General features: G+C 39.4%; 1 protein-coding gene across 1 annotated transcript; it reads left to right on the forward strand.

Annotated features, from left to right (window-relative positions):
• The first annotated feature begins 3,477 nt into the window (after positions 1–3,477).
• Positions 3,478–14,760, forward strand: LOC124119814 (cubilin-like). The gene is made up of 19 exons (XM_048388958.1): positions 3,478–3,580; positions 4,272–4,305; positions 4,656–4,904; positions 5,561–5,653; positions 6,081–6,914; positions 7,350–7,595; positions 8,439–8,531; positions 8,712–8,810; positions 9,010–9,108; positions 9,347–9,391; positions 9,698–9,949; positions 10,501–10,593; positions 10,904–11,167; positions 11,388–11,480; positions 12,245–12,493; positions 12,765–12,851; positions 13,244–13,471; positions 13,741–13,844; positions 14,701–14,760. The coding sequence occupies exons 1-18, from the start codon at positions 3,503–3,505 to the stop codon at positions 13,842–13,844; spliced, it is 3,240 nt and encodes a 1,079-aa protein (XP_048244915.1). The 5' UTR covers positions 3,478–3,502; the 3' UTR covers positions 14,701–14,760.
• Positions 14,761–15,104: the final 344 nt, after the last annotated feature.

A 15,104-nucleotide genomic window follows, 5' to 3' on the forward strand; every position in this document is an offset into this window, starting at 1 on the left:
AGTAACTATTTGATGTTATCATTTAATTTTAGTAACCCATGAGTAATAAATAAATAGATACGATTCTCAACATGTACATACAAAACTCGTATCTTGTGTATTAGGTGGTTTATCTCCAAAGAAAACAATTCTATAATATAATTTCAATATGAGTATGATCTCATGTATTATATTAATTTCATGTAACTGTACACAAAAACCAGGGTGGCACTTAAGCTGGTGTGGTAGCAATATATTTATAAGAGAATGTTATCTTTTGAAAAGAGTAACAGGGCACATATTTGCACATTGACAATTCTTGTAGTTCTGTTCCGTTGGCGAAAAGTACATGGAATTGTCCTACCTTATGTATGTTTTTTTTCTTGGATCTCATCAATGAAATAATGTGTAATCAATCTGGCTGGACTTTCCAGGTTTGTTGCAGCATGCTCAGGTGTGTGACAGTGACGCTCATGCATGTTCCTAAAGGAACATTGAACAATTGTAAACTGTGGTCTGTCGATGTGATGTACACAATATCAAAATAAATGCACGATTTTGCCTCGATTTATGACATGTGGTACACGCCTCCGGTTTCAGCAATCATAGATACATTTTGATTATTTTTCGTAATCTACATTATTTTGCTAATGAATGGCTTTACTAGAATGAGTATCAGTTCAGATTTTGCGTATCTTCCAATATATTTCATTATTTGCATTTTTTTGTTAACTACTAAGCAAATCGCGAGTTAGGCCACGCCCAAACGTGTCACTTGTCAACAACTTGTCAATGTCCGTAAGTTTATCAAGCAAAATCATTTGCAAACTCGATAAAAATAAGATATTTTTCTACAAAGATTTTTTCATCCATGTAAATATTTCTAGAAAATTTTTTTAGATATAGAAAAAGGATTGTAATAGTATTATGGGATCATGATGCATGTGGAGTTGTTTGTCAAGCGCCATTGATCCAATCGATAATGTTACGATTCAGATTGTTTTTGTTTGGAATTAATTATACCGAGAGTTGCTATTTTTTAGAAATTAAGGAACTTGAGCCTTTCTTTTAATCAGTTATCACAATACTATGATCGACTGTTAAAAATGATAAAAAAATTAAAAATGTCGGACCGCATGCCTGTCAACGTGAAGTGCCAAAAGTCAACAGTGGCCATTTTTGGTAGTTGTGTGCCGAGATATTTGGCCGATGTTTCCTTTTTTAGGTAAGTAAACTACTGAAAGTTTTGATATGTTGCAAGCTGAGCATTTATGCATATCGCACGTAACTTAAATGATACACAAAGCCTACTCGTTAAACTGTTATTGCGAGTTTCGTTTAGGGGTATTCTTTTTCCATGAGCCTGTCGATTGAGTTCGCCTGCAGCACTGAGAGCTTATAAAAAAACACCTACACAATATACAGACAACCATGCCTCACTTCATGGTCACATTATTGTAGGTACAGGTTGGGTAGCCTGATGGTTCAGGTTTTCGCTCGTCACGCCAAAACCCCGTGTTCGATTCCCCGTAGGAACAAAATAAAAACATAATGGCTGATGCTGCAGAAAATGCACAAATTTAGCTATGTGTCCCGGGTTACATCCCATAGAGTTACACCAGAAAAGTAATGCAAAAAGAGCGGGACACCCAAATATATATTATCAAATATTACATTACATTAAAGCATCTATTGCTTTTACGGCGATGTTGTGTTGGCCATTCCAGTTATATACACTTTTATTTGTAGAGAGGCGATGATCCTCCGATATGCATCCCTTGTGATGAGAGAATGACAGTCAAGCATGATTTGCGTCACTGTGCGGAACGTCCCTTGTATGGTGGCCTAGCTTACCAACACGCAGTGTCATCAACGATTTTCAGTGATCCATTCACATAATTTTCACTGTTAGTTAACCTTTCATCTCAATGAAATCTGTTTCGGCAGAAAATCAACACTGGTTATTCTCTGGTCTTGACGTTTTGTGTTTGTTCAATTGGGGCTTATAGTATATAGGACCTTTAATTTATACATTTTCTTACTGTGATAACACACTGGCGATTTGACTGATATTCGTTAACACTGTCTTAAAATTATATCAAATACAAAATGTTCTTGTCACAGTATGGCTGAAATAATGCTGAGTGCAAATTTCAACTCACAGACAAATACCCTGAAATTGCAAACTTTTTTCATTATTATTATTGTTGTTGGTGTGTTGTTGATGGCGATGCATTTACGAATCAAATATGTTTCTTTAGTAGTGTTTAATTTTCACTGAAAGATCTGTCTTGTGTCTTGTGATACTGTCATATGATCAAAAGTATTATTTCCTCGAGAATCCCAGAGAACAGTTTTATTTTCGCTGTTGAGATTAAGAATATCGTCTCACTAATATTTAACAACTGTCTAAAAGAAAACATTTCATAATCGTCTTTTATTTTCTTTCTTACCTACGGGCAGTAAAAATAGTTTCTTCGAATCATCCTTTTATCTCAGATATTATTGAGATATATGTCTTTCAACTGTCCAATATGGCAACGTCCTTTATTGTTGGTTTAGCCATATTGGAAAAGTTGATAACATAACGGCTGATGCTTCAGCTTAAACAGCCCTTGACCTTTTGATATCCCCATTTTACCACACAGAACCTAAAGCGACATATCTTGTATTTACTACCTAATTAATTAATGAATAGGTCGTGTAATATATGTTTTAAATAATAAATGCCGATTTCCCAATCCTGAATACAAATTTCTACCTGGGATTGTTGCTTCAGTTTCATAACGGGTGTCACTGAAGCATAATATATACAAAATAAACGACTAGATGTTTCAAACACATATTGCTATACATATCCTATCACTTCTGTTGGTAAACCTTTTTGATTAATCAAAAGAATTCTCGAACGAAACAAAATGACAAGGTATTTGTATTGGTACATGTACATGTATTATGAAGGAATTGGCCCATGTCTTTGATGCTCTTCTTTCACACACCATGCAAACAGATATATTCCTGTTAATGTATCGTACACTAATTTCAGTACAAAACAAGTTTAAACACAATAAACATTAAAGTTTAATCTTTGTAATCCCAAAGGAAAGATGACATTTTATAAATAATATGTTGGATGTAGACAGAAATTACTATTTTTCTCCTTGCCATATTCCTGTATTGTTCCAACAAGGAAACGCACAGGTGGACAAAAAATGACAAAAATAAAACAATTCTAGCCACGTCCTCATTGGTGTGCCTGTGACTGATATAGCTGAGTCAACACTCCATGTAATCATGTTCCATATTTCAGGTCACCTGCCCATCAGTGTGGATATCGAAGCTAGAAGGTCCAAGGTGAACCATCTAGTAGGTGCAGATGTTCAAGCAAATGTGCCTTATGTTGTACAGTTTCGTCATGTTCTATTGACGAACATTTTTGTGTATAATGGGGGCATTCAACGGGTGATTGTCCTGTGAATATGTATAAATGCAGCTACATTTCGCAGTATTCAACACATGCAACATGTATGTACCAGGCATGATTTGCTTCACTTTGGTAGTGAGCCTTCTTTTGGCTCAGACTGAAGGCAGGGCTTTCAATGTGAGTATATTTCCTCGAATAGCATTTTACACATGTAGAAATAGGCATGATGAGAAAACTGTTAGAACAATCTGAACAGTAAACTTGCAAAGAGCGGAACTATTTTATGAATCTGTTTTGATAGATGACTGGCAGCTTGTATTTATACCTTGAATTAGGTTCAGGTGATAGGGCGCATCACGCACGGAGACGTGTCTTACAAAGTTGGTTCCAGGTTTCTGAAAAAATGAAATATGTTTTTGAATGACAAGTATTATGCCACCTTCGGGTGTGAAGTAGGTTAATACAGTGAGGGCATTTGGGAAAATGTTTATTTTGAATCAAGTGTCATTTTCGCGCAATTTAGCCACAAAGCCATGGAAGTCGCCACTCATTATACTTTTCCTCAGCAGTAAATATGTCAAACATACGCTATAACCATATCTCGTCGTACCCATGCTTTTAATCCAAATGTTTGTCATGACAGTTACTGCTCTTGTTCTTATCAAAAAGAGTTACAACAATTCTTATACTTTCTCAATTTGAATCGGTAGGTGTGTATAAGAACATTAATAAATATGTTTGTTACACAATTGTAGCGTGTAGGCCAAGCCGTTGTTGAGACTGGGAATGTTTGTATAATCATTAGGAAACTATGGTTGATAGGAAAGATTATGTGATTAAACACATCATTATCTGTTTATTGCCACAGAACGTTCAATCACGTGAGAAACGACAGACGTCCGGTAAGTACCAGTATTTACTAAAGAACTGCAATCTGTTTTCAGACTTGCGTGCGTGTAACTTATCTTTACATTAAAACATATTGAAGTTTATTATTGAAAGCCTCATCACCTCAACCGCCAAACACACGCACCCATTTCTTTGTGGCTATTTGGGGCCAAAGTGCTCCAAATGAATAAGATATATGTCATTTCGAAATAGTGCTTAAGATCTTAATAGTATCATCTAAACCATTCTATTACAGCAAATTAAACAACATAACATTGAAACATGGCAACATGCTGTTAACCTGGATTAGACCGATAACATGTGTTTTTAAGTTGTCGATCATTAGTTTGTAAGGTTAAAACAGGTTGTGATGGAGGACAAAGGTATGACAACAGAGGCACATTTTCCACCAACATTGGCGGCGAGTACGGCAACAACGAGAACTGCTGCTGGGACATCGTGCCTGACGTTCAAGGGCCATGGACAATCACTTTCCGCTTTGATACGTTTGACGTGGAAAGTAGCTCTGGTTGTAGATATGATGCCCTCACCTTCGACACGGACGATGGGCCTGTGAAAGAGTGCGGAGAGAAGACGGACTTCTCAAGGACATGTGAGTACTATGTTCAATAATGTTCATATGTGCAGATATGATAGTAGTCCTAACAGTGGAAAATGTTAGGCAGACAGGCTTTGTATGTAAACGTTTCTATGCGGATAGTAGGTAGTGTTACACTGATACCTTACCTCATGAACAAGTTGGTAATCCAGGTATAAGTGCATCATAGTATTACCTGCTTTGTGTCCGTTTGGCTTCCATTCCGTTGATCCCCTTCATCAAATACAATGCACAAACGAGGAAACAGATATTCTAATGCTCCCAATAACACAGTCGGAGTTCCAAGGAAGCCCATCTTGCAGACATGTCGGTCTGTAGGCGATGGACCAAACAATGTGTTGAACACGAAAGTGTGAATTATGAAAGTAATGATAATTGCCAAAAAGAACAACAATTCCAGATTCCGAATTTGTTTTATTAATAATCACGAACAGATGCTGAATTTATCACAAAACAATTGTTCTTTTCATTCATTCTTTACACTCCGATGAATTCATTCTTCCAATCTTTAAGTTAACAGGAAACTGACCTGCAATTCGACAGTTCAATGTTGACCTGAGTTAGTTCGCTGTTTTCTCTTCTTATCTTGCCTTTATTGTTAAACGTTACAACGCTGTCACTGTGCTCATGGCAGAAGTTGAATATTTCAGTCACGGTCACAGAAAGTCAGTTCCAAGTGTGTTTTAGCAGCGACGGCTCCGTCACTGGCCAAGGGGTCAGTGGAACCTACAGCATAGACACAGGTGAGTAGAATTTGTCCCCTGTAGTAGACTTACTAATATTTGACACATTGTCTTTTTGCTATTCTGTAAAGAAAGCTGCAGACGTCAATGAGGCGAATGACTATTGTACCAAATTGGTTTCATTATTCTTGGTTTCAACAATGATATGTTGTTTTAAGTTATTTTGGTACTTCAGTTTGTTTCAGTTATTTACGTTAATTATGATGATACAGTAAACTACGGTTATAACGAACTCAAAGGGACCTCTAATTTTAGTTCGTTATAACCGTAGTTCGTTATAAGCATATATACAGCATAACAACAGCAAATAGTCGGGACAAAAGAGTAAGTTCGTTATATCCGTCAGTTCGTTATAAGCGTGTTCGTTATAAACGTAGTTTACTGTACTTTACTTGCATAACAAAACAAGTTTCACGTTATATTGCAGTGAACGCCGACACAACATCCTACCCTTCCTACGGCACAGCCTACCCTGACTATGCCACAGCTTACCCAGAATACACCACAGCCTACCCTGACTACACCACAGCCTACCCTAACTACGCCACAGCCTACCCTTATTACGCCACAGCCTACCCTGACTATGCCACAGCCTACTCTGACTATGCCACAGCCTACTCTGATGATGCAACAGCCTACCCTGACTACGCCACAGACTACCCTGCCTATGCTACAGCTTACCCAGAATACACCACAGCCTACCCTGACTACATCACAGCCTACCCTGACTACACCACAGCCTACCCTGCCTATGCCACATCCTACCATGACTACACCACAGCCTACCCTAACTACGCCACAGACTACCCTTATTACGCGCCAGCCTACCCTGATTACGCCACAGCCTACCCTGTCTATGCCACAGCCTACCCTGACTACGCCACAGCCTACCCTTATTACGCCACAGCCTACCCTGACTACGCCACAGCCTACCCTGACTACGCCACAGCCTATCCTGACTACGCCACAGCCTACCCTGATGATGCCACAGCCTACCCTGACTACGCCACAGCCTATCCTGACTACGCCACAGCCTACCCTGACTACGCCACAGCCTACCCTAACTACGCCACAGCCTACCCTTATTACGCCACAGCCTACCCTGACTACGCCACAGCCTACCCTCACTATCCCACAGCCTACCCTGACTACGCAACAGCCTACCCTGACTACGCCACAGCCTACCATGACTGTGCCACCGCGCACCCTGACTATGCCACAGCCTACCCTGAGTATCCAGACGAACCAGTCGTAACTTCAGGTACGTAATGATAAATCAAAACCAGTTTATCAGACATCACTATATAAAAGAATCTCCTATGGGGATTCCGTGTTGAAATACGAGGCTTGTCGTACGAGGCGACTCAGTGGATGAGGTGATCAGTCCCTGTGATTGCATGTCCTGGTATCCGATCGTAATCCAGCCAAGACTCAATTATGTATACTGCTGGAATATATCTGAGTGTGGCCTTAAAACAACTAAAATAAACGATGTCTTACCATTCTGAAACTGAATACATAATCACGCCTTCATCGGTCACTGACGGGTATAAGAGAGTTTTCTTCATGATGATGTGACCTGTTGATAAAGCGGTCTTGTTTCCGCCACCTTATGATTATTCACTCTACAGGATGTACCGGGGAGCTTTTAACTAGATATTATGGATATTTCCCAATACATATGCTTCTTGTCCAGGCAATATTAGCTACTATGGCAACCATGGCAGCATCAGTGTCAACGCTGACGGCAACTACGAAAACAGTCAGGACGTCTGTTACTCCCTTCACCCAAGCTTCACCGGGTCGGGCATTATCACCTTCGTCTTCAACGTGTTTGACATCGAGGAGGCCACCAGCTGCGTGTTTGACTACATTGAGTTTGATGACGTTAACACAAAACTGAGGGAGTGTGGCACTGTAGATGCGGGGACCCAGAGAGAGTGTGAGTTTTTTTATCTGGTTGAATACAGAAGTTTCTGAAAGGCGCTAAGTGAGTGCTTCGTGTATGAGACACCACAATCGTAATAGTTTCTGCAAAACACGATAGAAATTCGGTTAGATGTTCATCAGATGCTGTCGTTAAAACATAGTACACTTCTGATAGTGAGAGGGAGTATCCTGGACAGGTTTGTATGTTAATCATTACTCGGATATGTTGTCATACGAATATCATTCATAGTTGACGACAATTTTTTTTTATCTGATTGAATAAAGAGGTTCCTTAAAGCAGCTAAGTGCGTTCTTCATGTATGAGACACCACAATCGTAATAGTTTCTGCAAAATATGATTAAGTTAGATGTTCATCAGATGCAGCCGTTTAATACATACTACACTTTTGACAGGAAGAGGAATTATCAAGGAAAGGTTTTTATGTTTTACTCGGATATGTTAATATACGAATAGCATCCATATTGCCATGAACTCAAGCAAATGCAGCTCCATTTCAAGTCGATTACACACAAATTCACAGTTCAATAAGATATTGTCGTCGCGTTACGTCACAATATGATTTGTAGTATAAACTGATGCTGTACATGTCTACCTTTATCCTGACCTCAATGGCCATGTTTCACACACTGATCTAGCGCCTAGACTACTCCACATATTTGCTCCCTGAAGACTTCTGCATATTTCACAAAGACGTTGATATCTGTATGATATCTGGTTTACAAGAAAATGGTTGTCCACGATGTAAGTAAAGTTTGATATAGCTTCCAAGTCGCGCATACAGCATGTCTGTGTTGGTGTCTACTTACATATGATGTTGTGTTTTTGTACCTACAGTTGAATTCCACGACGGTCGTTTCAATGTTTGCTTCCACTCTGATGGATCAGTGACAGGACGGGGTATCCAGGCCACGTATTCCATGAATCCAGGTATACACCTGACCCACTCCACTAGAGTCAAACAAACACACAAAGTACGGATATAGCTGGGTCATGGGGTTGACAATAACGTATATCCAGGATCCGTATGTATATATGTAACAACTGAGATTGTACGTACATGTATGTAGTTATTTCACATATTAACTTGTTATTTGTCACACTTTGCAGTTCGAGAGGTTGAATCTGTTGAGACAACACCATATCCAGTGGACATTATCATTAACTCAACGATGTCAACTAATTTCACAGAAGCAACAACGCTACCAGGTACTCTTAGTGTACTGTGTAATTAATTGGAAGATACCAATGGAAGGATTTATGGCAAAATTAGAACCATCTTGACCAACGTATTTAGTGTTGCTATGAATTTGGCATTCTTAATCGGAATAGCTCTTGTGAAATTGCTTTGATTATTCGTATGTTGTTACTGATCACGTATTAACATGCTGTTTGTCACGCTTTGCAGTTCGAGAGGTTGAATCTGTTGAGACAACACCATATCCAGTGGACATTATCGTTAACTCAACGATGTCATATAATTACACAGAAGCAACAACGCTAGCAGGTACTCTAGTGCACTATGTAATTAATTGGAAGATACCAAAGTTAGAACCATCTTGACCAACTTATTTAGTGTTGCTGTGAATTTAGCATTCTTAATCACTGAAGCTGTTATAACAGAGAAATATAATCAGACAATACGCTGTGAAGTAATACTGCCAAGTATTCATTAAACTTAACTATTTAATCGGGTGTACTTATCGCTTTTGTTCATGTGGGTCATACTTGTGTGTGTTGGGCAGTGAATACAACCGTGAACACTACAAGTCTCCCCGACACCGAGGACAGTGAGTACAACTTGTAGTTGTCAAATTAGATAGTCGTTATGACAGTATTTTTTTATTGCGCACATGATCGTTTAGAACCTGGAACATTGTAGGGATTAGATATATTAATTCAGAACTGTATGCACGTGTAATATGTGGGAAATGTATACACTACGTCCAATCCGATTTCGAAATTACGGACCATTCAGATGAGTATTTCCGTAATGTAATTTAAAGTAAGTTGTCAATGTACATACATAAAGTGTATGCATTGTAATTGATATACTACACATATAACAATTCCCTTCTAACATCCCATCACGACAGATACCTGCACCCAAGTCCTGACATCAGATGTTGGCACCCTGTCAAGCCCCGGCAATGGCAGCTACGCCAACAACGTGCAGTGTGTCACTGTCATCACAGGCCCCAGTGTACCATACACCTTGGTCCTCAGCTTCACAACGTTTGACCTCGAGGACTCATCCACCTGTAGATACGACTACCTGGAGGTTGATATGGGCGATGGCTACAGCCAGAAGGGATGTGGATCAAACTGGGACAACAGAACAGTGGAGTGTCAGTCTCACATATATGTCACATTTTACATCTCACCTCTAGTACATCGATGTAATAAGAAATGCGTTAGTCTATGATACAAGTTACATATCGGAGTCAGATTAAGAATTGTCCATCTCAGAAGTACGAAGAAAGTCAATAACAAGGTGCTAGCAATAGCATTTATAAACCAGTTTGAGAATAGTTAACTCTCGGAACATCGTATGTGTTTCATCAACAATGCTAGTGATGTAACTAAGCAACTTGTTTGGTGAGGCCGGTGGGTGGGCCAGGCTCATCTATGACACAAACATGAATTTGCGTATGTCACCTGTGTAATGAAACTTTCGGAAGATGCAGAGTTGCTAATCTGCGACACAAGAATAACAAAACGAACGCAGGGAAAAATGAATTTGACGTGCGTAGATTTGAAGCTTGATAGAACCCTATAAATCTTTAACATAAGGAAGTAATATATATTAATTGAAAAGAGTAGTTTTAAAGGTGTTATAGATACCTTTTTAAATTGCAATCTCAGTTGTACTCAATGCAGTAATACGCTGCTTTTTCAGACACGTCAGATGGAGGTAACGTCACTGTGACATTTTCTTCTGACTCCAGTCAGACAGGAGCAGGGTACAGTGCCACCTACACCATCCAGCCAAGTAAGCAAAATTCATGTGTACTGGTTCTTAACGCTACATCGAATATGGTTAATATCCTTCTGTGACATTGAAGCCAATGCATCTTCAGGCTACACACGTAACTATCCACAGGTACTTTTGTTACTTCAGTTGCCAAATAGGAAACAAACCAAATAGGAACAATATGGCTTCCGCTAACACATGATCAAGTATAGGGTTTAGAAAGATGGGGATGGTTTTGAGATATTTTCAAAGAGGATACGAACAATAAAGGAATCTACTGATCAAATTACAATGGCAATAACAATGTGTTACCATTTGTATCAATCAGGAGGTGTTCCTTCCTTGAGTAATGGCGACTGTAGATACATCAACACCAACGTCACGGCGGGCGTTATCCAAAGTCTACCCGGTACCGGCAGTGACTACACCAACAACATGGACTGCTCGTACGAGTTCACTCGCAATACCCCTTTTTATCTGGACATTAATTTCATCGCCCTCGACACAGAGTCTTCGAGCAACTGCCGCTACGACTACGTCCAGGTTGGGGATGATAAATACTGTGGTAGTGATTTGCCCAACGCAACGAGAGGTAAGTGTCCATGAACAACTGTCAGTATTCGAAACATTTGCTTGTTGTAGTGGCGAACCTTAAGACTTTGAAACCAAGATAAGAGCATCAACACAACTGCAAAAAATACAAATAATTTCTAGGATGCCATGAAAACTCTCTACTCTTAATGAAGACTCATTTTCTTTAACACAGCTTGATATTGTGTTTTAAATCTAAGGTTATGATGTCTCTCCTTCAGTGTCGGTACAAGGTGGAGCAGCCGTCATCCGCTTCAGAAGTGATAGCAGTGTTACCGGAAAGGGCTTTGTGGCTTTGTTCAATATTGAAGAGCGTAAGTATCGATATATTACTCTGTGTATCACGAACATATATATCTAGGAGGCTAGGACTGAGCACACTGAAACAAGAAACCGAAGCTGAACATGGTTACCCCACTCAGACACAGTATAAAGACTCAGAGCCGACAGTCTCTGTTTCATCTCCTTACACCTTACACGCCAAGCAGGATGGCAACAAGTACCATCTTTATACGACTTTGACCAAAAATATAATTGTTTTATCTCAGCAAATAGGAATGTAGTAATTATTTACTCACAGATCAGGTACATCCTAAGGAAAACAAAACCAATGTAGTGTGTTACCGAGGTCACATTCGTTCCACCAAACATGATAACATTTCGGAGCATTGCCATAACCCAACCTAAAAACATTAATGGACCTCCAATTATAATGTTTATTTCATGTCGACAATCAGTGAAAAATACGAGGGACTTCTATTTACATTAGAGAGTGAGTTGGGTTTGACACTGCTTTAAACAGTATTCCAGTTATTCCAAGGCGAGTCCGCTTGAGTTGGGACGAAAGCCCGAAGTGATATGGTCTTTGTTATTCATGTGATATGTTGCTTAAACCAACTGGCCCATGAAGAGGCGACTATGCTTCTCATATGAGGTGCCTAATTGGGATCGGGTTGTCATGCTCGCTGACTTGGTTGGTGCATGTTATCTTTTCCCAATTGCTTAGATCGACGTTCATGATGTCAATCACTGGATTGTCTGGTCTATAAAGGTATATCAACTTGTACTGTAATTCCAGACTGCAACTTCGATAGTGAAGATCTTGAGGGCACCTATACCTTAGCCACTGATTCTAACGATCATTACAAAAACAACCAACACTGTGACATCACTCTCCGCTCTCCTCCCACCCCTCACATCACCACTGTCAACTTCACCCGTTTTGACATCGAGGAAGATACTGCTTGCCACTATGACAGTTTAACAGTAACAAGTGATGACGGCACCGAGAAGCTGTGTGGAGCAAAGGAGTCCTTTATCAGACAATGTAAGAACGCAAAACACCCATGGTTATAAACACAAACAAAAGCTTCGCTATTGGTGTCTGCAGCAGCACTGATACTAATTCCTGATAACAGCTGGGACGGCAAAGATTTATAACGTTCATCCTGCAGTTCACATGATTAAATAAACTTTGTATATCTTTAACTATTCTACGACGAACTTGTTATTTAGTACCGAGCTTTTAGAGAGACTAAGAACGTAACGTATTGGTACGAATAAAAACAGTAATTTGGATAATGTTTGCCTTTTTGTAGACACTGGGCCGACAGTTGACATGACATTTACCAGTGACAGAAGTGTTGTGCGTACCGGTTTCTCCTTCAATTATGTCACTGAACTTGGTACGTAAAAGCATGTCCATTATCTCAGTTTCACGTGTCCAATTTCTCAGTTTCACGTGTCCATTTTCTCAGTTTCATGTGTCCATTATCTCAGTTTCACGTGTCCATTATCTCAGTTTTACGTGTCCATTATCTTAGTTCCACGTGTCCATTATCTCAGTTTCACGTATCCATTATCTTAGTTCCACGTGTTCATTATCTCAGTTTCACGTGTCCATTATCTTAGTTCCACGTGTCCATTATCTCAGTTTCACGTGTCCATTATCTACAGTTCTTCGTCTACATTATCTCAGTTGAGTATTTGTATTATTTACTAAGATGTTCGATTGCAAATTAATATTATTTTTTTCCTCTTACTGCCGTTTATCATTGATGAATCGCACCTGTTTCAGTCTACTGCAATGCAACTATAAACGCCACATCCGGAACCTTTGAGTCAGAGCCTGGTGATTACGAGAGCAACATGTACTGCACCTACACCATCAACACCCCCACTCCTGGTGACCTAGTCTTCACCTTCCCATTGTTTGACGTTGAGTCAGGCAGAAGCTGCCGATACGACGCTGTTGAGATGGAAGGAGACAAGCTGTGTGGAACAAACATCCAAGAGAAGACGTACAGTGAGTAGCACACATACGAGTGGAATTTCCTCTATTTCCACCTGTGGCATGTGTTTAACGATTGGGTTCAACATACTCTCTACACACTATTTCCCTGTCCAATACCTGAAGAAGTTAGGGCAATTGGCATGTGTTGTTCTAATGGGGGTCTGTGATTCTCGCGTGTGTACTGTTCTCTTTTCTTACCAGTGCACATTGTTTGCAATTCTTCTTTCTATAACACCGATTCCACCATTTGCCCTTTCTAATGGGTATATATCTTGTTCTAGGTACTGATGGTCATTTCCAGTTCGTCTTCACAAGTGATGGATCCGTAAATGGAGAAGGTTTCAAGATAGACTTCACTTTCATCCCTCACGAAATTCAGAATTAGGTAGGAGCACAACCACAATTATCAGGCAGCATTAATATGGTTCTCATTTATCGATGACAATAATGACCTTAGTAATGTCGTTATCTACTTTATCAAATTATCTGGCAACTCTTAAAAAACCTTAGTTCAGATCGGGCAACTCTTACACTACATTCGTTGAGATTTCGCAATTCCTACACTACTTCAGTTTAGATCGAGCAAATCCTTGAGATCGGCCACGGGGCAAGGCAAGTTAGAACTTGAGTTCAAATGAAGAATATTATGTAGTTTAAATGTTAGTAAATATTGTTGAGCAATTAACATAAACAGCATATGCTAAAACCCATCAGATGTCTGTTGCCTGCACTTTTAGATCGTTGAGAACATATGGAAATTACAGGTGAAAAGTCAACTTTGTGTTTTGTCTATGGCCTTTATATGACCTTAATATTCCGATGGATTTCAAAAGTATGCTTTCCCAACCTCACGACCACACAGTATAATTACTTTCATACCATGCACATGTGCTCGCATTCATTGACGCACTGTTGTGTCACTAGATAACCCCAAACATCCCCACATTCGATTGTCTTTTCCTTCAAAGAGCATAACGAAATTGTCGCGCTAACTAAACCTCTACACATAGACAGGTTCTTGGTTGTAGTAGGGGTTCTATTACCTTTCTTATTCTTTTGGCTAATAATAGTGGAATTATATCTAACCAAAAGTCATAATTGTAGTTACCTTCAGATTAATGTCCAACAGCATTGCAAGATAAATTTTGATTGTTTGAATGCATGTATAACCAATGCCACATTTGTAAATTGAAGTCAAACTTCTTTCAACTGCATCTAATACATAGTGTTGTTTGTTACAGAGGCATGGGTCCTTTTCTAGGAGATGGAAGACATGCTCAATAAATCATTTGAATGATAAACATACTGTGTTGTTTCTCTGTACAAGAACGAGCGAGCGAGCGAGTTTTTTACCACAGTCAGTAATATCCAAGCTATTTTAGGACGCCCTATGATACAAATAAATCGTTAATAACATGAGTTAAAAACAATCTGTTGGAGTACTTAAATGATCATGGCCCACGCCAGTTATTAAAGACTCCGATATTGTGTCCAAATATATAAATATAATTATGCGATAATAAACAAAATGGCAAGGACACCACGCCACAGTTCAATTGTGTATCATTGTGCAGCTCTTCACGCTGAATGCCCGGGTTATATTCACCACATGGAGACGCGTGAAGACCATTTCTGGTGTCCCCTG

The sequence above is a fragment of the Haliotis rufescens genome, unplaced genomic scaffold, assembly GCF_023055435.1.
Source record: "Haliotis rufescens isolate VD_foot unplaced genomic scaffold, xgHalRufe1.0.p SCAF_8, whole genome shotgun sequence".
In the NCBI taxonomy this organism is placed as follows: domain Eukaryota; kingdom Metazoa; phylum Mollusca; class Gastropoda; order Lepetellida; family Haliotidae; genus Haliotis; species Haliotis rufescens.